Genomic DNA, 26,302 nt, shown 5'->3' on the forward strand with positions numbered 1-26,302 from the left:
GACGACGAATGGAACACGACGAGGGGAAACCTACACGTCCCAGATTGATGTTGAGCGCTTCGCTTTCGGTTGAATGGCTGGGCTAGCCAACACAAGGTCACCGAAAGATTCCGTCCTGTTCATAGGCCCGAAAGCCACAGGACCACCCGCCCAGAATATCACACGAACGCTCAGCTGTAGGATGAGGTCATCAGTACGTCGATCCTTCGATTGGCCACTGAGACTCACGAGATCATCGCAAAATCCGGCGGTTGTCCTATTGCCTCCAGGTGCGCGGGCGTGAACCGCAACCACTTCCAGTGATGTTGACCTTTTCTAGACGCCCCAGGCAACGCAGACCTGTATCGTCATCGACGAATTGCAGGGTGAACCCGTCTCCGATGATCGCCTTCAACTCGGCGAGCTAGCCATCGAGGTCCGTTTTCTGCATCAGGGTTTTACGCCAAGGCATCAAGGCGTAGTACCCTTTGGTGGTGGAGCGCAAGACGTCGTCCGCGTTTATGAAAACCTTCAGGAGCCCCAGGAAGACCCGTCAATTCGGGAGCGTTTTCGCACGCAACTGCGCCTCCTGCTGCTCGCACGCCTCCTGGAAAGCTACCATTGCATGGATCGCCCGGGAGTCGTGCGCGAGGAAGTCGACGAGGTCCTCGAAGCGAACATCCTCCAGTGTGTTCGCGTGTGCAGGGTCGTCCTCCGGTGTGTTCGCGCGCGAAGGGTTGCTGCCGCAGTCTCTGCGTCACCCCATTTTTATTGAATCATGAGCATACACGTACGCGAAAAGTCATATGCAACGGGACCCCCGCGCGCGAAGAGTGCGGAGTAGGTGTATTTTTAAGCATAAAGTCATGCACATCCAAGAAGTCGTACAGCAGCTCCAGCCGGCACTGGTGCGGCGGGACGCCCTTTGCCGCGTAGATAGCAGTGAGGTCAACGCTGGTGTCCTGATGTTTGTCGTCTAACCACATTTCTTCAAGTCGGGCCATGTTGCACTCTGGCCTGACGCGGACGGGTGGTCGCGATGTCAGGGTCTAAGCGCATATATGCGGGTATACGCTCGCTGACGCACTTCTGGGTCTTCCAATCCTTCCGTTGGCACTCGCGACTGCAGGAGACGATCGCTTTGCAATCTGCCCTTCGCGTAGTGCGTGCCTTTTGCAGGCCACTGCTCGTTAAATGCGCAGCAGTGGCTTTTATCGCGGATTAGACCAGTACTAGCCGCGCCAAACGTGTTATGGTGCATTGGTTGCTAGGTTTGGGCAGGACCGAGCAAAACGTCAGGAATGGTCTTTACATGCATGCATACCTGACTGCTTTAGCTCGTAGGAATTCTGTGTTGCTCCTGCGGGATATTGTTTGTTGAGGACTAAGTTCAAAAACAAAAGAAACGAGGAGAGGGGAGACAAAGACCCGTGAGGAGTCTGAGTCTGCGGGCGGTCATGCTAATGTGATTCCGGTTGGCCAGAAAGGAGTCCATTAATTCTAGCGGTTGATGTGCATCGGTCACATCCTGTCAACATGGCGACAGAGAAGCCCACGGCCTCACGCGTCACACCGCCAGTGGCGAGTCCGGGGGAGTCTCCTTAGGTTTCATTTCCCTTCTCAACGAACCGTACAGCATTCCTATTTAAATCACGTATGGCTCGCAGGTAGCGCATGGTGGACCAAGCATGGACGTAGCTATTTCGTCGCAGGTGACGTGTCTTTGCGAGTATTTCACTATCAAACCTCATCTCGCGATGTGCACTGCGTGATGTTGTTGGACTTCATATCATATACTTTGTTCTGTGGTGGATGTGATGGGGTTCCAGGCTCTACTGAAATAATCACTCTTGATCGGCCAGGTTAACGGTGGATGGCACGCGGTACACCTGCAAACTTCCGAATGGGATCACGGCAACATCCTTGTGCTGGTAGCTATATAAATTATGTGTAATATCAATTCAAGAACTGTTCGCAGTACTGGCACCTCTCCATCGAATGTGCACGCGGTCTTGGCTTGCGATGTTCGGAAGGGGTGATACTTGATCTTGGACCAATACACTGGTGGCTTCTTGTATCCAATTGGCATCCGGAGTGTGCATTCACCGTGAGAGCCTCCCGCACCTGATGAAACTCCCCACCGACCAATTTCCGCTGGACAGACACACAGAACACGCGACAGCGATGAAACGCCTCCTACACTCAACAAAGGTCTCAGTACCGGATGGCCAGTGTTCCTCGTGAACATCATGACACTCATAATTTTGTTTTGTGAGCGGCGGTCTGCACCGATTCTAATTGGAAATACCGATTGGTACATCGAAGAAGCTTACCAGGCCCCAACCACGGAACTTCCTCGGATATACTGACAGCGGGAATGCACACCATGAAGAGGCCACGACCGAGTACCATGCTAGCAGCATGTCTGTATGGCCGGACCATAAGCATTCCTGGGCAGAGGGATCAGAGTTTCATACCTCATATCGGAGGACATATGAGAGACGAGCGGAGGATGTTTCTGACTGTGTCCCTGAGTTCTGCACGACGTCGGTAGAAGACCCGACTCTGTCTCCCGCTCTCCTGCATCCTCTCGTAACCACACATCTACAGTATCCACATTCTGTACGAGCTATGGGTAACGAATTTTCCACCATTCTGACACTGGTGCGCGGCATGCAGGCTGCCCGTGCGAATAAGGAGATCACTCCGAATCCCATCATGGAAGAGCTCGAGGCGAGAGCACGGGAGGCTGATTCGAGAGCACGAAAGGCAGAGGAGAGAGTACGGGCGGCCGAGGCGAGAGAGAAGGAGAGCAGGCAGAAGGAGGCGAGACGCGCCGCTAAGGAGAACGCCAAACGCGACGAGCAGGATCGCGCATTTGCAGAAAGTGCGAAGCGGAAGGCAGAGAGCGACGAGGCGAGCAGACAGAAGACGCGAGCAGAGACACAGAGGAAAGCTGCGGCCGCCGAGGAGAGCCGTAGGCGTGTCGCGGAAGACGAACAGAGGAGAGAGAGCGCGCGCACGGTTGCTGAAGAGCAAGCGAGGCAAGCTAAGCCCAAGGAGAAGAAGGCTCTCACGGCCAAGGAAATGGCGGAGAAGGCTGCAGGAGAAGCGATAGCTGCGGCTGAGAAGGCGAAGAAGGCGTTGCAGGAGGGTAGCAAGCCCGTCATCACGCCGACGCTCGGGGAGTTTGAAGCGACCAAGAAGCGACTGGGGTATAGAGATGGACTCTTCCATTTCGCCGTTGCGGGAACCTCTGGAAGCGGCAAGTCGTCGTTGATCAACGCATGCCGCGGTCTGCGGAACGGTTCGGACGATCCATCCGTCGCGAAAACCGGCGCCACCGAGACCACAAGTAACATCTCGCGCTATATGGACCCAAACGAAGCGAACCCTTTCGTCTGGTACGATATCCCCGGCGCAGGGACGCTCAAAGTACCCGATGCGGAATACTTCAACGAACAGGGTCTGTATGCTTTCGACTGCATCATTGTCATGATGGGCATCCGCTTTACTGCGACAGACGCGGCGATCCTGCGGAACTGTGCGCGCTTCCAGATCCCCTCGTATATCGTTCGCTCAAAGTCTTTGCAACACATCGAGAACATCAGGAAAGACATGCTAGGAGACGACGACGAGGAGGATACAAAGGCGTACATGGAGGAGGCGATCGAGAAGTACATCGCCGACACCAGGACCAATGTCGCCGACAACCTTGCTGAGGCCCAGTTACCTGACCAAAGGGTGTACATGGTCGACATTGACAACATCTGCAAGATTGTGAAGGGGAAGAAAACGAAAACAGGCATCGATGAATGCGATCTGATGAGGGGTTTGCTTTCGACAGCGCGAGACAGGAGGATGAAGCCGAAGGCATGGTGGCAATACATGTACCGTCGATACGTATCATACTGGTAGTATATCACATGACCGCGAATGGTACTTGCACCGCTCGTTCTGTACTTGGTTCTTTTTACGTAGTATTTGCTGGCTACAAGCTGGGTCAAACACCGTTAGTATTTATCGTCTTAAGTCTCTATCCCTGCTAGAAATATAACAATGCATTCCCCACCATAGCTGTAACAACGTACTTGACATCCGCTGCGTGTTGGCCCTCGCCGCCGGTGTGGGGCGCCATGAGGAATATTCGTTGACGTCTTCTCCATAGCTCGAGACGAGTAGAGTATGAGTATCTGAAGTGCACAATTTATCGTTAGTTATGCGGTTTGATTTTTCCAACGGCATGGGCCTCATCTTGCTTCGGAGTCTTCGTCGTAGGCAGACAGAGCTTCGAGTACGGGCGGTTATCCACTGGGCCCGAGACCATTTGCATCTCCTGTGCTTGTCACATCACGTTGTAGTGATGTCTCGAAGGTTTGGCTTGTACAGCAGAAACGTTGGATTTCAGATCTTAGACAGTCATACAGAAGCTACCACAGGTACATCGTGATGATACTCACTTGGTATCTCACGCCGCCCGTGCGGCGCAACTCCAGATTTTCATGAGCCGCGAGCATTTTCCACTCAAGCGCAGTCGTCCTTGATTCTTGCAGACCAAACGACTCTGTCGGTCCAAGTTATTAGCCAAGAGCCTGCTCTCGACTCTTCTTGACATACCCTACAGGTTGAGCCACAACTGATGTGCCCTAGATTCATTGTAAAATATACTCAAGCCTAGTCAAGCATTATGTATGCGCGATGTGTCAACTTTTAAGGGATGCTTACAGCCAAAAAGCAAGACACAATACGGAAAAGAAATGGTTTCACCCCCTCTTCGTTTCAATTTAGATCGGCTATTTGCAATGTCTTAACGGATCTGGACTTATAAGGAACCCACTGCGCCTTCTACAGTTTTGTTGTTATCCAGCCTAAGAATGTATTAACTGTATGCCCTTGTGTTGCATTACAAGGCGAAATTAAATGGACCAGTAGTCGGGCGCACAAACCAGTGATTCAAACGAGGAAATGTCGAGACATTTCGGGTGACGTCTGGGCGTCAGCACCATCACACTGACGGCGACTTTCACACACTTCCAATCGGGTGCAATTGTCCTCTACCCTCGACTCCTCTGTTGAAGACGCCATTCGCGTCTGCAACCAAGACTTGTCTTACGCGTAGGCTCACTAGTACGCCTTTATAGCACAATGGGAGGTGCACAGTCCACACCGCTACCACCGCCACCTCAATCTACTCCATTCTTGGGCGGTTTAGGCACTGTTCTCATCGCTGGTGCAATCCCTGCCATCTTGAATCAGGTGCAGGCTGCCCGGAACGGCCCCGGCGCTGAAAACAGAGGCGCAAACCCGACACTACAGGAGATCGAAGAACGCTTGCGTCGCGCGCAGGCTGATGCCGAACGCGCTGCTACGGAGGTGGAGACTGCCGCTCAGCGCGCCCGGCTTCAGCAAGAAGAATTGTCCATCTATGTGACAGCGAAGCGTATGCTGGAGGAGCGAGAGCGCGAGGTGGAACGCGAGAGGCAGCGCGCCGAGGATCTCGTGCGCGACGTCGGGGAGGAGATGGAAAAGCTGAAGACGGCGCAATCCACTGCCGACCGGAAGGCCGCAGAGCTGCAGGCCGCACTCGAGCGTGCGGAACGTCAGCTGAAGGAGCACATACAGCCTATCATCTCGCCGACGCGCGAGCAGTTGGAGGAAGCAAAGCGGCGTCTGCAGCATCAAGAGGGCCTCTACCATTTCGCGGTCACGGGAGTTGCAGGTGCAGGCAAATCGTCGCTGATCAACGCTTTCCGCGGGCTACGCAATGGCTCAAAGAGCCCGTTCGTAGCCCCGACAGGCGTGGTCGAAACGACGCGTGGCATCACACGCTACCCCGACCCGAACGAAGACTTCTTCGTGTGGTACGACGTCCCTGGATCTGGCACGCTTGAAGTACCCGACTGGACATACTTCAACGACCAGGGTCTGTATGTCTTCGACGCAATCATCGTGCTGATCGATACTCATTTCACGGCAACGGACATCGCGATCTTGCGCAACTGTGCGCGCTTCAAGATTCCCACCTACATCGTGCGGTCCAAATCATTGCAGCACATCAACAACCTCGTTGATGACATACTGGGCGACGAGGACGATGAAGAGTGGGAGGGGGAGGGGGAGAGCCACTGGGAGAGTGCGCGCGACAAATATAAGGCCCAGACGCAGAAGAACGTCACAGAGAACCTGGAGAAGGCCAACTTACTTCAGCAGACCGTGTACTTGGTCGACAAGAACACGTTGGTCCAAATCACCACCAGACGACCGATTGGGAAGCAGGTCCTCGATGAGGTGCAGCTTGTGAGGGACTTGTTGGAGCAAGCTCGTTCCAGAAGGATTGCAGTACGTGGAACTGAGAAGACATCTGAGTAGTAGCGGTGTAAGTCTTGTCTTTGATGTTGTGTTCTCTGTCTGTTAGCTCTGTCTGTTAGCTGTCGAACTCAAATCACCTTGTTGTCATCTGCTATCGAGTTCGGAGCCGCTGTTTGTTGTTGTGCATGTAATATATCAATAGGATACGCTGTAAATCGAATACGAGCCCGGAAGACTTTATAAAGCAATTTCTTGTTGGAGGGGTCTAGAAGGAGAATCCCGTGCAGGAGAGTTCCCGAAGTCTGTCCCTGTAAGACCCGCTTGTAGGCGACAGAGGTCTACTGCCATGAAGGCTGCTTGATCAGCAGCTACTTTCCCCCGCACAGGAGTATTTCGCTCATGTTGCTAGTACGAATGGGGCCTGCGGTCCCCGGCTACTCGCGCGCCCGAGTTTTCGAGCTCGTTCCTGAACGCGTGCTTCAACAATATATGTGTGAAACGCGCGAGAGCATCGCTAGGGATCTGGGACACGCGAACTTGCCACATCAGCGAGTCTATATGGTCGATAAGGCATACCTCGTACAGGTCTCCCAGGGGAAGCATCCGAAAGACGTCCTTGACGAATGGGATCTCCTGAAGGACCTGCTTTCAGAAGCAAGTGCCCGGCGAGGCAGAATGGTCCTCAATTAAACTCACAGTATGTTTGTTTGTTTAAAATTAAGTTCAGAGTGCCCCGTATCGCCATTCAGTTTGCATACCGTATTTTGTTGCATCTTCTGCCGTTAGTCCACGGTACGGTACCAGCTATCATTTGCGCTTGTGCTCCACAGATGGCCCGATCGACGACTTGTGAAGTGAATATCGCAATAAACGCCGGTCGTAGTTGTTTTTGTTGAGGGAGATAAACGACGCGCAGGCGAGGTTGATGCACAAGGCATACATGAGGAATCGAAGCTGATGCATTTTCAGGTGCACGCCGAGGTGTGGCTGGAGATTCTCATACAGGTCAGGAATCGTGGACATTAAATGCATGCACAATAGTCAGAAACTCCACATCAACTTTACTTCCCCTTCAGCTCGGCCGTAGGAGCACCGCCTCGTATGTTTCTGCTGTACGCATGTTGCTCACGCTAACGTCAGCATAACAACGCAGATATCATGGGAGCAGGTATCGGACGACTCATCTGGTGCGGTGTGCTCTCTGACATGTTGCGACTATCGCCAGATCTGTCCGAGCTTATTCGTAAGCTATCGAGCCCCCAGTTTGCATACACAATGTATGTCACCCAGATTTAGGTCGACTGCCATACGGCGGTGAAGATGAAGTGCTGCCCAGCTATGCAAACTGTGAGGACCCTTTATGATAATATGTGAGCGCTTGCGGTTGTGGCCGTACGTATATATATATGTCGTATCATCGATTTTCCCCCCATCACCTCATTCACAGAGTTCAACCAGAATCCGAAGTACGTTACATTCGCACAATGACACCACGTGTAACGGCTGAGAACTGACTTGATCCCGTTGGCATATTGAGACTCTTTCGCAAGCATGGGTCAAACTATTGCCATGTTACCCCTTATGTCGGCCTTGACATCACCGACCATTGCCCGAGACGCAAAAGCAACCGCTGCCCCGGCACAGATACTATATCAACGCAAGCGTGCAGAGGAAGACAAGCAGTGCAGAGAAGCTCAACGCGCAAAAGCCGACGAAGAGGCTAAGCGAGCCAAAGCCAAACAGAAGAAGGCAAAGGCAGCCAGAGCAGCGGCCGATGAAGCGGCAGCTGAGGCCAAGGCCAGGGCGGAGAAGGCACAGAAGGCGTTGCGGGAGGGCATCAAGCCCGTCATTATGCCGACACGCGAAGAGTACGAGGCGACAAAAGAGCGGCTGGAGTATAAGCAGGGGTTTTTCCGCTTCGCCGTTGCAGGCACCGAAGGCAGCAGCAAGTTATCGTTGATATGTGAAAGGACTCCGCGGTCTGCGAAACGGATCGAACGATCCAGCTGTCGCGAAAACGGGCGTCACGGAGACCACAAGCATCGTCACGCGCTATGTGGACCCGAACGAGGCGAACCCTTTTGTCTGGTCCGACATCCCTGGCGCAGGGACGCTCAGCATGCCCGAGCGGGAGTACTTCATCGAGCAGGGCTTGTATATCTTCGACTGCATCATCGTCCTCATCGACAACGGCTTCACAGACACAGACGTCGCGATTCTGCGTAACTGCGCACACTCCCAGATTCCTTCGTATATTGTTCGTTCCAAGTCCCGGTAACGTATACAAAACGCCTTGAGCGACATGCTAAGAGACGATGAGGAAGAGGGTGAAAAGGCGTGTATGGAGAAGGCGATCGAGAAGTACGTCGCCAAAACGGGAGACAGCGTCGCCCAGAACCTTGAGAAGGCTAAACTGCCGCAGCAGCAGGTCAACGCTGTGGACAAGAAATCGCTCGTCCTGGTTGCAAACGGCAAGGTGCCGAGAATCCTTCTGGACGACTTGGAATTGGTGAAAGATCTGCGCGAGGAAGCGCGGACACGGAGAGTGAGGGGTCCAGATCAAGCGGATACAAAACTGGATTTAAAAAATAAAAAAAGAGGGGTCCAGAGTCGTCAAATCCGGTAGCTTCTTCGTCTTCTAGGGTTGGCTGACTACAAAGTAGATGTTGTGAGTGAGACATGCACCACGGTGTATCAATGTCTAGGAATTGTACGATTACGTACAAAGGTTGAGCGCGTCCAGAGCCAGCGCTAGTGTCTCCAAGATCGCTGATTTCGACAGATATAAACGTTGCTGTTCGGATTAGATCCATGAAAGGGGCTACAATGATCTTTCGTGGAATCGCACACCACACCGTTTAGTGCTTCAACGTGTCCAAGCCACAAGGCGATCTTCCCAGGTCAGATAAACGGTGCAGTCGACATATGGAATGGAAGTGTGCATCTATAGGCAACGGGAACGGAGCAGAGATAACTAAGCGCGAACCTTGTATCTTGAGAGTAAGCCGGAGTCCAAACGCACGTCAAGAACAGTGAACATGCGGGCAGCGGTGCAGAACATGACCACTCTTATCGCGATCAGAGTTGGCAGTGGTCCCAGATGACTAGTGGTTCAGAGAATCAACAGAGTTGGAACTCTCCAGCACCGCTTCCATCTCCCGTGATTGGGTTCGTGCATTGATGTGTCGTAAAATAGCTTTTGCACAGCGCTATATACGATAACGGACGCCGATGGCCGCTGTGTTGTATCCTTCCGTACGGTACCTGTGCACTACGCCGACGAGGTGACGCAAAGGCCATAACAGATGACACAAGAACTTACTGTAACGCTTGCAGCTTGCTCTATTATCATGCCCACTGAGGTCGAGTACACCGCGATCAAGGAGCGGCTCCAGTACACCGAAGGCTTCTTCCACTTTGCGGTCACCGACATCTCCGGGAGCGGCAAGTCGTTGCTGATCAGCGCATTTTGCGGATTGTAGAACAGCTCGCGCAATCCCCGCATCGCGCACACTGGCATTGGCGAGACAACAAGCGAGATTGTGCGGTATACCGATACGAACACGGCAAATCCCTTCCTGTGGTACGATGTCCCGGGAGCGGGAACGCTGGACGTGCCCGACTGGAACTACTTCAACACCCAGGGCTTGTATGTGTTCGACTGCATCATCGTGCTGATCGACACGCGCTTCACCCAGACCGACGAAGCGATCCTGCGCAACTGCGCGCGGTTCCAGATCCCGACCTATATTGTGCGCTCCAAGTCAAAGCAGCACATACAAAATGTCCTGGATGATTTGCCGGAGGATGACAGTGGTGATGAGGACGGTGAGGACGATGCAAGGATGGAGAAGGCGATGGAAAAGTACATTGCCGAGACGCAAGACAGTGTCGCGAAGAACCTTGCCCGCGCTAAGTTACCCCAGCAGAAGGTGTACATGGTTGACAAGGACTTCATGGTGCAGGTCGTGAAGGGGAAGCAGCCGAAGGACTTCTTCGATGAATGGAAGCTGCTGAAGGACATGCTGGCAAAGGCCCGAATCAGGAGGGTAAAGCCTTCCAGCACTCGAGCTTAGTGAGGACCGGTTCGCGTTTCATTTGCATCCTGATATCACAAAGTCGAGTTGAATATATATCTGCTGTGGTCGGTGTAGTTGCAAAACAGGACAAGTAACAGAATCACCGCGCGGAAGTCGACCTTCGTTAACCGGGATCGCGCGCTTCCATGTTCTATGAAACGCGTGACACTGCATCGCGTCGTATCTAATCCAAGGCGTCGGCAGGGGCACGTTAGTCTGCGTGGCTGACCATAAACGGACATGGATGACAATCGATCCATATCTAGTATATGGTCTGCCGGAAAGCGCGCCCACTTTACTGGACCATCGCCTTACGTCCCAAAAAGGAAACGCGGCTGCAGCTAGGGGCACGTACAAGGTAGGTCAGTCTTTGTATGTCAGGAGAACAGGGCCATTTAAGCAAAAACAGCAATTGGCACATCAATCAAACCGCCAACTGCAACCGCGTTGAGAATCCCAGTTGACTATACTGGCAATGAGATAGCCCCTAAAAATAAACGACTACCGATAAAGTGTTTGGAGGCTGGATTCCCTTTCACTACGTACCACGAGTGCGAGCGTTAGAAGCATACAGCACATGTCGCGAGGGGTATATAAGAGATGAGCAGGCACACGTAACACCAGAACCCAATCTTCATTACACACCCGGGGACTCCGCACTGATACGGGACCTGAGGCTCGGACTCCTCTACGACCAAGATCGGGCGCCTATCCGCATCTCCCGAGCTTTAGCTTACTCCCTTCCACGCATCAGCCGCCTAGAAGAGAGTCAGCTTTGTCTCTAGTGTCCTCTATCGCATTCACGCATCCACAGCAATCTCCCATCACCAGCGCCTCTATCATACCTAACATGGGCGTCGCGCAGTCTGTCGGCGTCGTGGTATACGCCGTAGTAGCGATTGCACATGGGATCTTCAAATTGGTGACGGACATCCAGCGTGCCCATAGTGCGGGAGAAATCGCCGCTAATCCTGTCATGGAGGAGATTGAGGAGCGCATGAGGAAAGAGAGAGAGGCGCAATGGGCGAAACTCGAAGAAGATCGGAGGCAGATACAGGAGTCCAAGGAGAGGGCGCAAGAAGCTGAGGGGAGAGCGAAAGAAGCTGAGGGGAGAGCGAAAGAAGCTGAGGGGAGAGCGAAAGAAGCCCAAAAGATGGCAGAAGAGGCGGCGAGATGGGCGGCAGAAGAGGCGGGGCGCATGGAAGAGAGTAGGCGGAGGGCAGAGGGCGCAACGCGTGCGATGGAGGAGGCGAAACGCATCGCCGAAGAAAAAGCAAGGCGCATAGAGAAAGAGCGTATCCAAGCGGAAGAGGCTAGGCACATTGCTGAGGAGAACGCAGGACGCGTTGAGAAGGAGCGCGCCTTGGCGGATGAGGCGAGACTGCAGGCGGAGGCCGACGCCCGTCGTAATGAGGAGGCTCGCAGGCAGGCAGAAGAGGACAGGAAGCAAGCAGAGCAGAAGAGGAAGCAGGCCGAGGAAGAAGCAGCGGCCGCTGAGGAGAGCCGTAGGCGTGCCGAGGAAGACGGACAGAGGAGTGAGCGCGAGCGCGCCGCAGCGGAAGAGCAAGTGCAGCAAGCTAAACATGAACAGGATAAGGCCGAGGCGGCCGAGGCAGTCGCGAAGAAGCTGGCACAAGATGCGATAGCTGCGGCGGAGGAGGCAAAGGAGGCGTTGAAGGAGGGTATCAAACCCGTCATCTTGCCGTCACGCGAGGAGTACGAGACAACCAAGAAGCGACTGGAGTACAAGGATGGGTTTTTCCATTTCGCCGTTGCGGGCATCTCTGGCAGTGGCAAGTCGTCACTCATCAATGCCTTCCGCGGTATGCGCAACAACTCACGCGATCCACTCGTCGCGGAAACGGGCATCACTGAGACCACCAGCCGCATCACACGCTACGAAGATCCCAACAAGGCCAGACCCTTCGTCTGGTACGACGTACCTGGTGCAGGGACGCTCAAAGTGCCCGATTGGGCGTACTTCAACGACCAAGGCTTGTACGTCTTTGACTGCATCATCGTCCTCACCGATAACCGCTTTACGGCAACGGACATGGCAATTTTGCGAAATTGCGCGCTCTTCCAAATCCCTTCGTACATTGTTCGCTCGAAATCCGCACAGCAGATCCGGAACGTCCTGAACGACATGCCATGTGATGAGGACGCAGGCGAGAATAAAGACGCACGCAAGGATAAGGCGATCCAGCAATATGTCGCCGAAACGAGACGCAGCGTTGCGCAGAACCTTGAGAAGGCTGGACTGCCGCAGCAGCGCGTCTACATTGTGGACAAAGAGACCCTAGTGAAGATCGCGAACGGGGGAGGTCTAAGTACGGGTATTGATGAGTGGGAGCTTATCGGAGATTTGCTCTCGACAGCGCGAGACCGAAGGATCAAGCCAAAGGCATTCTCTCCCGTCTCGACTGCCACTACGTACCTATCGTCCGCTGCGTCGGCGTTGACCGCTCGCATGCGACGCCATGAGGAGGATCCATCGCCGTCTTCTCCATAGTTCCAATCAAATACATGTAGAGGATCTAGAAATGTATGTCTTGCTCTTATGTCGGCATTAGCGGCGACATATAAATACTTCAGCGTACTTCAAAAATATCCGATTGAGTATCTCGTCGTCCTTGCTAGACGTGTTCGCCAGAAAGGTCATGATACAGGATTCAGGAGCGTACTTGCTGATGCATGATCACGCGCTTCCATGAAACGCGAACACGTGATTCTATACAACGCGTCGCGTCTGATCCCAGGCGTCTGCAGAGGCGCGTGTAGGTGAGACGGAGAGATATAAGGTAAATCGGTCTTTTTAAATCAAACAGGGCAGCTCGAGCAGAAACAGCAATTGGCGACTATATTTGGGAAATTGAACTAGATCCCCTTTCACTACGTATCAGAATCATACGCATATAAGAGACAAGCGGACACACATAACACCACAACCTCCGAGGTTTAGCTTACACCCTTGCGCGCATCAGCCGCATAGAAGAGTGTCAGCTTGTCTCCAGCGTCCTCTGTCGCATTCGCGCATCTACAGTAATCTCCAATCATCAGTGTCCCCATGATGCTCAACACGGGGATAGTGGAGTCCGTCATCATCCTGGGCTCGCTGTAAGTGGTGCGCCGCAGCAGGGATTGATACATGGGGTCGTCGGGTTGCTGGCCAGAATGCAGCATGCCCATAGTGCGGGTAAAATCGCCGCCAATCCTGTTATGGAGTTGACCAAGGAGCGCAAAGGGTTTCAAACGGCGGCGCAGGGCAAGTCAAGACATAGGCGCAATGGGCACAATACGGAGAAGAGCGGAGGCAGGTACAGAGGGCTAAGGCGAGGACGCAAGAGGCTGAGGCGAGAATGAAAGAAGCCGTAGAAAGTGCAGAAGAGGCGGCGAGGTGGGCAGCAGAAGATATAGGGCACATGTGCGTGATAGAGGATGACTTTGTCAGCCAGAGTTGAAGCATCCTAGGTGGTATGTAGTTGCACTGTAGAGTTTTCCCCCCTCCGAGCGTAGAACATACCATCGCTAGTTGCCCCACCCTTGCCAACAATCACCATGAGCCTCTGCCAGGCCCGCGTCGCAGGGGCGCTTGGCGAAGGCCTGAACGAGTTCTACCCACGCCGGAAATCGCATGGTGGTGACTTTCACACACTCCCAATCTGATGCAATTGTCCTCTACCCTCGACTCCTCTGTTGAAGACGCTATTCGCGTCTGCAACCAAGACTTGTCTTACCCGCAGGCTCACTAGTACACCTTTATAGCACAATGGGAGGTGCACTGTCTACACCACCGCCACCACCGCCACCACCGCCACCCAAATCTACTCCGTTCTTGGATGCTGTTCTCATCTCCGGTGCTGTCTACGCAAGCTATGCCATCTTGAACAAGGTGCGGGCTGCCCGGAACGGCCCCGGCGCTGGAAACAGAGGCGCAAACCCGACACTACAGGAGATCGAAGAACGCTTGCGTCGCGCGCAGGCTGATGCCGAACGCGCTGCTACGGAGGTGGAGACTGCCGCTCAGCGCGCCCGGCTTCAGCAAGAAGAATTGTCCATCTATGTGACAGCGAAGCGTATGCTGGAGGAGCGAGAGCGCGAGGTGGAACGCGAGCGGCAGCGCGCCGAGGATCTCGTGCGCGACGTCGGGGAGGAGATGGAAAAGCTGAAGACGGCACAATCCACTGCCGACCGGAAGGCCGCAGAGCTGCAGGCCGCACTCGAGCGTGCGGAACGTCAGCTGAAGGAGCACATACAGCCTATCATCTCGCCGACGCGCGAGCAGTTGGAGGAAGCAAAGCGGCGTCTGCAGTATCAAGAGGGCCTCTACCACTTCGCGGTCACGGGAGTTGCAGGTGCAGGCAAATCGTCGCTGATCAACGCTTTCCGCGGGCTACGCAATGGCTCAAAGAGCCCGTTCGTAGCCCCGACAGGCGTGGTCGAAACGACGCGTGGTATCACACGCTACCCCGACCCGAACGAAGACTTCTTCGTGTGGTACGACGTCCCTGGATCTGGCACGCTTGAAGTACCCGACTGGACATACTTCAACGACCAGGGCCTGTATGTCTTCGACGCAATCATTGTGCTGATCGATACTCGTTTCACTGCAACGGACATCGCGATCTTGCGCAACTGTGTGCGCTTCAAGATTCCCACCTACATTGTGCGATCCAAATCATTGCAGCACATCAACAACGTCGTCGATGACATACTGGGTGACGAGGACGACGAAGAGTGGGAGGGGGAGGGGGAGAGCCACTGGGAGAGTGCGCGCGACAAATATAAGGCCCAGACGCAGAAGAACGTCACAGAGAACCTGGAGAAGGCCAACTTACTTCAGCAGACCGTGTACTTGGTCGACAAGAACACGTTGGTCCAAATCACCACCAGACGACCGATTGGGAAGCAGGTCCTCGATGAGGTACAGCTCGTGAGGGACTTGTTGGAGCAAGCTCATTCCAGACGGATTGCAGTACGTGGCACTGAGAAGATATCTGAGTAGTAGCTGTGTAAGCCTTGTCTTTTATGTTGTGTTCTCTGTCTGTTAGCTCTGTCTGTTAGCTGTCGAACTCAAATCACCTTGTTGTCATCTGCTATCGAGTTCGGAGCCGCTGTTTGTTGTTGTGCATGTAATATATCAATAGGATACGCTGCAGTGTTGGGCCAGTCGTCTGCCAGTCGTCCCAGTCGTTCCCACGACTGGGGCGATTAATCGACGACTGTATGACAGTCGAAAAGTCGCGGCGACTTTTCCCACGGCTTGCGCAGACACGGCCCGATATTCACGTGCGCAATTCTGGTACGCAGGCGCCCGAAGAGTCCCAAAGAGGCATCGGATCAAGGGATGAGGGGGCCCAATGACTTTACTTGGCTGCCTCTGTCATTGAGAGATCTATTTGACTTCACCGCAAGGATGGAAAAGAGGGTTGGACAGATTTGCAGGATGAAGTTGAGTTGTATGAGCTTCTCGACTTCTCATCTTCAATGCAGAAGATAGTATTGACTGAGTGCTGAGTCTCTGCCAATAGGATATACATGTATTTTCATTTACATATCTTGCTAACATCACATCCTGTTGTGTACATTATTTTGTGGCCAAATCTCCCTCCATTCCCGCATCGCCTCTAATGTCAGGTGTGACTGAATGGTCGTGGGAATAGTCGCCGCCGTGGGAACAGTCGTCGTCGTTTGTAGTCGTTTCGACTGACATCATGCGACTAAACGACAGTCGCACGATCATTCGACGACTCGCACAACACTGGAACGCGAGCAGCACGCCGAGAAACTCATGTATGATGTAGGAGATGAACAGATTCGGTGCGGCAGCTATAGAGCTGAAGATCGCGCTCGAGCGTGCCAAATCTGATCTCAGGGGAACGCATACAGTTCGCTGCTATACGAACGCGCGAGCAGTTGGACGAGGACAAGCCTAGGACCCCACCATTGCCATTAGCTCCCTCTCGAGATGGCCACCCTGATCCTCGTGTGAAACAAAAGGTTGTGCTATTTTGAAATCTAATTCATCAGAGAATGTTAAAAACATCTGAAGGTTGCGGATGCAGAGGATGAACGAGATGAAGAGGAAGCAAAGCAAGCCGAAGTGAACGGGCAGACTATTGTAGAACGTCACAAGGCCATGGAACATATGGACGAGGGAGACATGAAACCCCAGAACGATGGGTACGCTCAAAGACAGCGTGAGACCAACATCGACCCCATCCTGGATGCGGTCCTAGATGCGCAGGATGCAGATACTGATGGTTCTGGTGGAGGAATGGCAGAATCAGTCATTCTATTGCGGCCCGGCAAGACCCGACCTCGATCAGAGGGGAAGCGGGTGGCTAGCGACTTTATATTTCTCCTGATGTCCTGATACCACTAGCTCTGCAAATCTCAACGTCTGCTATATACAAAACGACCCTTTGTCATAGCTCTATAGCTGAGCGTTGGCGTTGAGCTTTTGCAAGTGGATCGTAGCTGCGTTCGTCTAGATATTTTCTCGGATGCCTCCCTTCGCACGCACCCCGCTGAATCGCAACCCGGTGCACCGCACCCTGCGCAAGCATCCCTCCCTCTTCGGCATCCCCTTTGTGGTCATCATCGTCGGCGCGTCCTTCGCCATGCAGAGCTTTACCCAGACACGCTATGACCTCCACGACCAGAAGGTCAGCCAGGTGCGTGCGGCCCTTTCCTCCTGAAGGCCCGAACATGACCGACGGCTCCGGCATTCCTACTACAGTTAAGCAAGGAGCAGGAGCTCGGGCTCGCGAAGAGCCGCAAGAAGTTTGACATCAGAGAGGAGTATTTCGTGCGTAGCGTACTTCCTTCGCTGCTCATTGTGCTTCTGACAATACCCCGCAGCGGCTGAGCGCTGCGCAGGAGGAGGACTGGGAGCCTAAACGCATTGAACGTCCCAAGGGCCTCCCAGAATGGGGTGTTCCGCCTCCGGAGCCTCCGACGAAGCCAGATAAGCCTTGACATGCACAACACATAGTACTCGCTTCCGCAGCGGACCCTCGAGTCGTTTCCTATCACCTACTCAAAGCCCATGCATTACTCGGTGTTCCGAGCTCAGCATAACGACGCTACGATACACAGTCCGACGCAAAGAGATGATTTGCCACAGCCCCACACCTGCAGCCTCAAAACTCAGTACAAAACCTTGCTCAATCTCTGCACAGAGTTGAGCAGGATGTCGCCCTGCCGGATAACCGTCTCGTATTGCGCGTCCTTCAGCGGTGGCCGGTTTGTCTCGACAACGCCGTGCACCTTGTCGATCTTGCAATGTAGTCGGCCGGACGCGATGAACCGCGAGAGCTCACTACAATCCGCACCAGATCAGATGGATGAAGAGCCGATGCATAGAAGGAATCAACGGTTTATGGCTAGACGCGTACCTGTCGACAAATTCGGCGCTTGCTCCAAACGAGCGCGCGAGGCTGTCTAGTGTGAGGCTGCGGTAGGACTCGAGGAGTTGGGAGTATGCGAGGATGCGCATTTCACGGACGTAGAAGCGGGTGTGTGGCGAGAGGAGACGGGATGGGATGAGGTGCGTTTGTTCGAGGGTTGCTGTACATTTTGCAGTGTCAGGAAATGGACCCTATGTAAGTGATTGGATCGAGCATCAGATACGCACCAAGCGCAACAAAGAATTTGTCGTAATGTGAGTCATAGAGATTCCTCATGAGTTCGGCGAGATTGGGCAGCTCTGGGAGAACTTGTGAAACCTCGGACGCACTGATGAGCTGCATGTACAGTTTGGTCTAGTTACAATATGCGAGTCTACCGGAGTACGTACGCGTTTCTTCAGGTCGACTCTTTTCAGTGTAAGCACATTCGCAATGATTGTATATGACACGAAGTCGTTGTATGAGATCAGTTCCGTTGCTGTGAACGTGGCGAGCGCGTCGAGCAGGAGTTCACCGCCGCGCTTGAATTGTCGGATGGAGAGGAGGTGCAGGCCTTTGTACACCTTAAGCCGATTCCGCCGGTCCCAATCACCGCCCTCCTCGATCAGCCTGGCGAACTGTCAACAAAAATGCGCTGCAGAGAAGCAGCACGGGTACGCACTGCTCAGCCTGGTCGAGGTGCGCTTTGATGATGTCGAAATCACCAAAAAAGAAGCCGACACGGACGAGCGTGAGCACGATATCGATGCGCGAGCCCAAGCCTGCGGTCTTCTCCAGCGCAAGCTTCTGCGCTTCCAGTGCGCGCTCCTGTCTCGGGTGAACATACGCATATCCGCGAGTGCGGTCGGGAACGTACCTTGTCGCCGATCTGGGTGAGGTAGTTTGCGCGTGCCTGGAGGGCATCTGCGATGTCAGACTCGCCTTCGACCTTCTTGGCCTCCTCGAGGCGCTCCTCGAGGCGGGCGAGCTCGGCGACGTTGGCCTGCTCCATGGACTCGAGGAGGGCGGCATCGAGGGGTAGGGCACCTGCGGCGGTCACGGAACGGTAGTACGGTGCCATCTCTGTCAAATAAATGAAGACAAGAGTAGAGGTCAGTGCTAGCGCTGCGAATGGGTGCGCAGGACGCACGGTCGGCTTTGATACCCTCGAGGAGCTTTGTGCGGGCATTGTCATGGAGGTGGGTGAGGGCAGGCTGGGAGAGGACGAAGAGGTTCTGAGGAAGCTCAAGGTTGGGGATGGGCAGGACGACGTCGTCGGGCATCGTGGTTGTGGGTGTCGAGGACGAGGAGGAGAACAAGTACAGACGAGACACGATCGACCGACGCGTCAGTGTGATGGGCGCTTACACACACGCGACGCGTCACCTTCATTCACGCTCCTCGTGCGTACTCAGATCTCTTTACACCCCTCTACCTTTCTACACCCGCTATGTCTTCCAAGGAGGACCTCCTCAAGCAGGCAGAGGCTCTTGCCTCCTCAAATCCTGTGCAAGCGGAAGCTTTGTACAAGGAAATCATCAGTACGCATAAATACAACCGTTCTATTGCGGTCAGACTGACGAACGCAATGTATGCAGCAACACCGGTGAACCAGCATGCAGCGGTCGAGGAGAGGCAATGGGACCTCCGGCATCAGGAGAATGCACTCGTCAAACTTGCTGAGTTGTACCGGGACCAGAAGTGAGCATGCTGCTCTTAGATTCGGCGCCCTTACTTCATGAATTCTGCCAGGAATGCCCGCGGTGTCGCAGAGGTCATCACACTGTCTCGGACATTTGTCTCTGCCTCTGCGAAAGCAAAGACGGCCAAGCTTAGTACGTATGACTTCCACCGCCGTGAGGGCATCCACTCAAGTTCATGGTATATGCAGTTCGGACGGTGTTAGACTGCTTCAGCGCTATTCCTGACAGCCAGAAGATACAGGTAGAGGTATTGACTGAGAACATTGAGTGGGCAAAACGCGAAAAGCGCATGTTTCTCAAGCACAGTCTGGAGACGAGGCTGGTCGGGATGTGAGTTATATGCCCATCGGCGAGTTCTCCTCGAATATTCGACATGGCAAAATGTCTTTGACTATGGCTGATACTCTTCGCCACAGACAGCTAGACACGTCCCAGTACAAGCCTGCCATTGCCTTAATCGACGAACTGCTAGGTGAACTGAAGCGCCTAGACGACAAGATGATCCTCACTGAGGTACATCTCCTGGAGAGCCGGGTATATCGTGGGATTGGCAATCTGGCGAAGGCAAAGGCATGTTTCTCCACCCTGTCGCCCTCACTGCCGTCTCCTAACAGCCGTGCCAGGCGGCCCTGACATCCGCACGGACAGCAGCCAACTCAATATACTGCCCCCCACACCTACAGGCGCGCCTCGACTTGCAGTCCGGCATTTTACATGCGGAGGACAAGGACTACAACACTGCGTACTCGTATTTCTTCGAGACCTTCGAGAACCTGAGCACCCAGGATGACCCGAGCGCGCTCGGCGCCCTCAAATACATGCTCCTCTGCAAAGTGATGCTCAACCTGGTAGGTCTTTTGGGCATGCGATGGATGGCATACTGACCCCGCTCGATTGCCCGTGCAGCCAGAGGATGTGACGTATCTGCTCTCGATCAAGCTCGCGTCGAAATACGCGCAGCTGCGCGACGTCGAGAGCATGCGCGCGATCGCGCGTGCGCATCAGCAGCGCAATCTTGCGGACTTCGAGAAGGCGCTCCGAGACTATCAGCAAGGTACCGCCCCCTCGCCGCTCACTCTATACAGCCGCGATGCTAATTACACATTCATGCGCACGCAGAGCTGTCGTCAGACTCAACGATCCGTACACACCTATCCGCGCTATACGACACGCTGCTGGAGCAGAATCTACTGCGCATTGTCGAGCCATACTCTGTCATCGAGGTCGAGTACGTCGCGCAGCAGGTCGGACAGGGCCGACAGGCTGTTGAGCAGAAGTGAGTGTTCTGTGTCCGTGCGCACACCGTGCCCTTGAGCTAAATGAAATGCGCTTTAGGTTGTCGCAGATGATTCTGGACAAGGTGTTCCATGGTGTGCTGGACCAAGGTCGGGGATGCTTGATCGTGTTTGACGAGGCGGAGGCAGATGTGAGTCGGACTTTTATTATGATGCTCTGGTGCGGGGGCATAGAGCTAACTGCTGATTGGTGTTGCAGAACACGTATGGTGCGGCGATCGACACGCTGGAGCAAGTGGGTAAGGTCGTCGAGTCGCTCTACGCGAAGGTCAGTGCCGCCTTCGTGTGTTGCATGCTTATGCTGACGCTAGCATCTCTGTGCCGCATTTCTGCTCGACTCGTTCGATTGGGATAATTGCGCTCGTTGGTTTTAGACTGTCAAAATCGCATAGGTTCTATTGTATTGTATCGCTTTCGGACATATATTCTCTCATTATGACCGCCACGCGTGCATTGGAGCTCATGTTCAGATTGTGTTTGCGTTCGTACTTGCCGTATCATATGGCATTGTGTGACTGACAGCATCAGTCATAGTCTACTTCCTCGAGTGGAAGTAGCGCTAGCCACCTTAGCAGTCAGCGTATAATGCCCAGAATAAGATGAACAAAAGTCCTGGGGACCGGCACTATTCAAGGAGTAGCCGCGCAGGTATACAGTCGCACCACGGCGAGGCTCATAAGCAACAGGCAATGAATTGGTGAGTCGAACAGGTTAGGTCAGTCATATTTTCCTCGTCATACAAGTGCCGCGGACTTTAGATAATGTAGATCTCGTTGTCCCACAGGTTCGGCATCGGCATCATTGGCAAATCGAAGATTCCGACTTCAAGTGTGGCGTTTCCGTCGCGGACGACCACCTCAACATTTCGGTAGTCTATATGTGAGTGCTTTCATTATCCCTCGACGTGAGCTTATTGGCAAACAGATTGCTCTGAGAATACAGCTCTGCTGAGGGTTCTGAAGAATACCAGGGCAGATGACAATGCATACTACCACATCTTACATTCAACATTTGCCAGCAGAGCTCCTCATTGACATTCTCGATGAAATCGCTGCCAGCAGCGCCTTCTCCGCTGACAGGCTGTCTCTTACAGCTGTCCGCTCATGGATCCCAGTCACTCACGTCTGCAGGTACTGGCGAAACCTCTCTCTCGCGTCGGCTGTGCTCTGGAGGACTGCCGAAGTAACAGAATGGGACGTTGAGATGGCCTGCGAGTTTCTCGCGTGCGCGACAGATTTTTACCTGCGAATCCGAATGTCTCTCAGTGACGGATGGCTGAGTCTCTCAGGGCCGAGGCTTCACCGATTCTGTAATATCTTGCGTCCACACAGCGATCTCCCGGAGCAGCCTTCTCGTCATATCTCCCATCTCCAGCGATGTATGAGATAGCATTCTCCCGCTATGGCCCATTCCGGGAGGAGCGACGGCACCCCGACTTCCTCGTCCACTTGATCGCAAAGGTCGCTAGCCTACACCAGGTGGGGTCTCGCTGGCGAAATTCGTTTACAGGGTCGACTGTTCACACACACTGACGCATGCGCACCTTGTTTATCTATGACAGGTTATTGGATTGATTGAATAGGAACACATAGTATTTACCTCCGGACGTGATCAAGGATACCACGACTCCTTGACCTCTCTCTCTCTTGACCGGATACAGCGCGTGTTGATTTAGTAACCACAGGAATGGCAGTACTAATTACAACCGGTAGCGTGATAGATATTCACTTGCTGTTGTTGGATTTTAAAACATGCAGAGGCACGTTCCTATGCCTTGCCATCTGCATACAAGCCACATATTGGACGAGAGGTATATACGTCTATCAATTCCTCGACCGCTGTCACTTCGTTCGATTCAAGCGGAACCTGTGTATGTATTCCCATACGGATCTCAAACAATAGAACCCTGTTCTATGACGCTACCTCGTGAACAGACGTACCAAACACCTTTGAGTGTCCAACCATCAGACATTACCTGACGACGACGCGAACTCTGCGATTGCGCGCCTCGGTAATCAAGTCGTCGAGTAACTCGCGCTCCTCCAGGGCATCTCTCGCCCTCTTACCCTTGGCAATCTGAACCAGGTTCTCCTTGTCGACGACATATACGCGATGGGAGGAAAGCCCGGCACGATCCAAATTCTTGGCAATGCTCTCGCGCGTCTTGCGGATATACTCCTCGCGCGCTCTCACCAATCGCTGAGGGTCGTCCTCATCCTCATCGTCCTCGAGCGGTAGGTCGTTCAACACATTTTGTATGTGCTGCCTCGATTTTGAGCGCACGATGTACGTCGGTATATTAAATCGCTCGCAATTCCGGATGATGGCTTCGTCGGTCTGAGTGAAGCGATTGTCGGTGAGGACGATGATGCAGTCGAAGATGTATAGGCCTTGGGCGTTGAAGTACACCCAGTCGGGAATTTGCAGCGTACCAGCACCGGGGATATCATACCACACCCACGGGTTCGCCGTGTTCGGGTCGGGGTAACGACTGATGTCGCTAGTCGTCTCCGTCACGCCGGTGCGCGCGACCAACGGACCCCTGTCGTTGTTGCGCATGCCGCGGACAGCGTTGATAATCGACGACTTGCCGCTTCCAGATATCCCGGCGACTGCGAAATGGAAGATGCCCTCTCGATACTGAACGCGACGCTTCGTCTCCTCGAACTCCTCCACGGTGGGCGTAAGGATAGGCCGGATGCCCTCTTTAAGGTCCTGCTGCGCCCTCTCGAAGGCGGCCTGAGCCTCCGCCGCCATTCTGTCTGCCTCGGCCCTAGCTTGCTCTGCCTGCTCCTGCTGGAGACGAGCCCTGCGTGCTTCTTCGTCCGCCCGCATGCGCTCTGCCTCGCTCCTGATCCGTTGCTCCTCCGCCGCCCTACGCTGCTCCTCGGCAATCGCCCTGGCCTCGTCTGCGCGTGCCATCTCTTCTTCTGCCTGTCTCCTCTGTTCGTCGGCGAGTCTTCTGTCGTCGTCAGCCCTGCGCGCATTGTCCTCCGCATTGGCACGTGCTTGGTCTGCCTGGATTCTTTCCTGCTCAACGCGTCTTGCGTTCTCCTCCGCTTGTTGCATCCGCGCCTCTGCTGCCTGCCTGCCTGCCTCGGCCTGAAGCCTCTGCTGCTCCGCTAGCCTGTTGCTCTCCTCGGCGCGCTGCCTAGCTGCCTCCGCCGCCCGTGCGGCATCTTCCGCCTGCCTCTGTATGGCCTCCGTTCGCATACGCTCTTCCGCCGCGTTCCGCATCTCCTCCGCAGCGTTCGTATGCATCTCGCGAAGACTGCGCTGCTCTTCCAGAATTCTCAACAGCTGCTCCTGCGCCTGTTGACGCGATTCCTCCATGTCCCTGGTTCTTTGCTCCTGCGCTCGAAGCTCAGCCTGCAGCTGCTCTATAAGAGGGTTGGGGCCGACTTCCTCTCCACGACGCCTCGAGAATAAGCCCCCCATTGCGGCGTATCAAGCTTGATGCAGCGAAGGTAGGAAAGTCGTGTACTCTTGTAGACAATGGCGTCAGAGATAGTTTTACTTCATGAAGTATGAACAAGACAATACCTGGGAGAAGAACGCCTACGAGGGCTCAGTGCAGACTAGTATCCTTCCGAAAGACATTTTATAGTGGACATCATTTAGAGTTCGACCTTGTTACCGAGGCTGCGTCTGAAAATGAGTCCCTCGCATGAACGGGCAGGCAACAAACTTAATATGACTGGACGTGAGATCTACATTCATTCCGGCGAGATTGAACAGGGAAGCACTGGTGAAACATTTGTCCATGGACGTCTCTGGAATGTGTACGAATGGTTAGACGAGAATCGATGATACCTAGTCTCCTCCGAAAACGCAACATGTCTATCGGCTTGTTTGGCTGAATAGTGTATGGTGTGCACGTGGAGGTTGCCATGAGTGAGACCGAGCCTGCAGAGGATGCAACGCCGGAGTTGAATCTGCTTACATAAGGCGAAATCGCTTTCAAATTGAACCAGACTGGATGGCCGTAGTTAGCGGCTTGCGCCGAAGAAGCTGAGCTCCATCCAGATACACAGGTGCGTAGCGTTGGATCCAAAAGAGTGGGCCCTCGTGCGACACGAGTATCGCACGAACGGTATCTATCAGATAGTGACGGAAGCATTCACCACGAGGTGTGATTCTGCATCGTTCCGTGCATTGCGCGCGGCGGCGTAGTAGGCGTAACCAAATTGGGACGGTCAACCGAGCATGCTTCCGAGTTCCTTTGGACAGCCGTGTCAGTCGAGACGTTATACTGGTGTCGAAACAAAAAGCTCCGCGTATATGGATTTTGATAGCTGATTTTCACACCAATAGACTTTTGAACCCGATGTGTCCGTAGCTTTGGCAGGGAATCGGACGGCCTTGAGAACAACGGCCTAGTCTTGTAATATGTGGCTATGACGATACCTTGCCAGGTAGTGACCATGGTCCCGACCATTGATTCCGAATTTCACATCAACCCCGCCTGCGCTTAAATATTCTCGGGTGCGTCCATTAGTACGGAGATGACTCGATTGCCCCACTACTGATTGGTTACTCGCTAGAGCCGCCGCAAGCTGGCGGACGACTCATACGAGTGATACAATTGATATAGACAATCATTCGTACATTCATGGGGTCCTTCTGGACGAAGATAAATAACCATACAGGAATCACAGAGACGATCCATGAAGACCTACGGGTTCCCGAATCCTCGTGTGTGGTCTGTGCCTGCAAGTCTACCACCGATATGAAACCCTGATATCGAGAGCGTGTTCCGGTGACGGTGTTGCACTGGCACTGGCAGGTATGATTCGGCAGTGTGGCGTGTTGCTTCAAGGTTTTCCACATAGCCGTTGTCTCCGATGTGCGGCTGTATGTCGTCGGTGTCTAAGTACGGTCCTTGGCTCGTGGAGAGAATTAAGGGTCCGTGTAATTGCATTCGTCCCTAGTACAGAGCGTCAAACGCCAGTAAAGCATGTACGTGCCATGCTATTCCACAATCACCACATCAGAAGGTGATGTATTCGAGAGAATCCACGAGAAGTTGTCTTGGGTTCGCTTCGGCAGAACGAAGTGAAAATGGGGTGAGGTTCAGGGCGTGAGCTATCGGAGTTGTAGGGCTATTACTACCTTTTTTGGCGTCTGCTTCTGGCTCTTCACCATGCGCAGCTGATGAATACTGGTGTACAGCGAAAGCCTTTTCTCATACTGGATAGTGACATCCCGGCGCGGTGTCTCGACGCGGACCAGCCAGTCGCAGTGGCCTACTGGTGCGTCTGTTAGTGGTCGGAAATCTCTTTGTGACATAGGCTAACCTATTACTGATACAATACCTATTGTGTCTTCGGTTGAGTTAGCGGCTACTGCTCGTACGGCTCATCGAGACCAGGCCTTGACTAGGCCTCGGAGGAAGGTATTCCACGAGATTGTAGGTGCACTGTGCTGTGGGTAGAACTTTGTGGGTAGAAAGGCAACGAACCCCGCGTGCTCCGTGTCACCGATGTGGATAATTGCCAAATTAAGTGATCACCGTGGCCGTACTTTGCGGAGAGCATGCAAGATAG

At 53.8% G+C, this 26,302-nt stretch overlaps 6 protein-coding genes across 6 annotated transcripts; 3 read left to right on the forward strand and 3 right to left on the reverse strand.

The window, feature by feature from the left end:
- Window positions 1–532: 532 nt before the first annotated feature.
- On the reverse strand, window positions 533–983 carry POSPLADRAFT_1134028 (hypothetical protein; the record flags this gene model as incomplete). Its single annotated transcript, XM_024484427.1, has 2 exons — window positions 533–731; window positions 868–983. The coding sequence occupies 2 exons, from the start codon at window positions 981–983 to the stop codon at window positions 533–535; spliced, it is 315 nt and encodes a 104-aa protein (XP_024342464.1).
- Window positions 984–2,697: 1,714 nt separating this feature from the next.
- On the forward strand, window positions 2,698–15,523 carry POSPLADRAFT_1179412 (hypothetical protein; the record flags this gene model as incomplete). The annotated part of the gene is made up of 11 exons (XM_024488665.1): window positions 2,698–3,882; window positions 5,140–5,478; window positions 5,569–6,322; window positions 7,454–7,531; window positions 7,579–7,635; window positions 11,137–11,153; window positions 11,233–12,800; window positions 12,900–13,009; window positions 13,462–13,636; window positions 13,681–13,791; window positions 14,298–15,523. The coding sequence occupies 11 exons, from the start codon at window positions 2,698–2,700 to the stop codon at window positions 15,370–15,372; spliced, it is 5,469 nt and encodes a 1,822-aa protein (XP_024342465.1). The 3' UTR covers window positions 15,373–15,523.
- Window positions 15,524–16,747: 1,224 nt separating this feature from the next.
- Window positions 16,748–17,499, forward strand: POSPLADRAFT_1167963 (hypothetical protein). Its single transcript, XM_024487989.1, has 3 exons — window positions 16,748–17,044; window positions 17,110–17,178; window positions 17,232–17,499. Exons 1-3 carry the CDS (start codon window positions 16,874–16,876, stop codon window positions 17,346–17,348), a joined length of 357 nt encoding a protein of 118 aa, XP_024342466.1. The 5' UTR covers window positions 16,748–16,873; the 3' UTR covers window positions 17,349–17,499.
- On the reverse strand, window positions 17,428–19,041 carry POSPLADRAFT_1167965 (hypothetical protein; the record flags this gene model as incomplete). Its single annotated transcript, XM_024487990.1, has 7 exons — window positions 17,428–17,691; window positions 17,768–17,939; window positions 18,007–18,115; window positions 18,169–18,388; window positions 18,441–18,586; window positions 18,636–18,841; window positions 18,909–19,041. The coding sequence occupies 7 exons, from the start codon at window positions 19,039–19,041 to the stop codon at window positions 17,520–17,522; spliced, it is 1,158 nt and encodes a 385-aa protein (XP_024342467.1). The 3' UTR covers window positions 17,428–17,519.
- A 305-nt stretch (window positions 19,042–19,346) lies between these two features.
- On the forward strand, window positions 19,347–21,690 carry POSPLADRAFT_1044985 (hypothetical protein; the record flags this gene model as incomplete). The annotated part of the gene is made up of 11 exons (XM_024478650.1): window positions 19,347–19,459; window positions 19,511–19,593; window positions 19,650–19,791; window positions 19,878–19,995; window positions 20,076–20,309; window positions 20,368–20,515; window positions 20,581–20,737; window positions 20,797–20,887; window positions 20,956–21,024; window positions 21,541–21,635; window positions 21,681–21,690. 11 exons carry the CDS (start codon window positions 19,347–19,349, stop codon window positions 21,688–21,690), a joined length of 1,260 nt encoding a protein of 419 aa, XP_024342468.1.
- A 1,037-nt stretch (window positions 21,691–22,727) lies between these two features.
- On the reverse strand, window positions 22,728–24,194 carry POSPLADRAFT_1134265 (hypothetical protein; the record flags this gene model as incomplete). The annotated part of the gene is made up of 1 exon (XM_024484455.1): window positions 22,728–24,194. One exon carries the CDS (start codon window positions 24,192–24,194, stop codon window positions 22,728–22,730), a length of 1,467 nt encoding a protein of 488 aa, XP_024342469.1.
- Between the last annotated feature and the right edge of the window lie 2,108 nt (window positions 24,195–26,302).

Source organism: Postia placenta (assembly GCF_002117355.1).
Source record: "Postia placenta MAD-698-R-SB12 unplaced genomic scaffold POSPLAscaffold_3, whole genome shotgun sequence".
NCBI lineage: Eukaryota > Fungi > Basidiomycota > Agaricomycetes > Polyporales > Adustoporiaceae > Rhodonia > Rhodonia placenta.

Excerpts from the sequence above, each read along its gene's own strand:
- POSPLADRAFT_1167963 (XM_024487989.1), top strand. The coding sequence starts at position 16,874 with ATGCCTCCCTTCGCACGCACCCCGCTGAATCGCAACCCGGTGCACCGC. Across the intron at positions 17,045-17,109 it reads ACGACCAGAAGGTCAGCCAG|TTAAGCAAGGAGCAGGAGCT; the intron begins GTGCGTGCGGCC and ends TTCCTACTACAG. Across the intron at positions 17,179-17,231 it reads ACATCAGAGAGGAGTATTTC|CGGCTGAGCGCTGCGCAGGA; the intron begins GTGCGTAGCGTA and ends AATACCCCGCAG.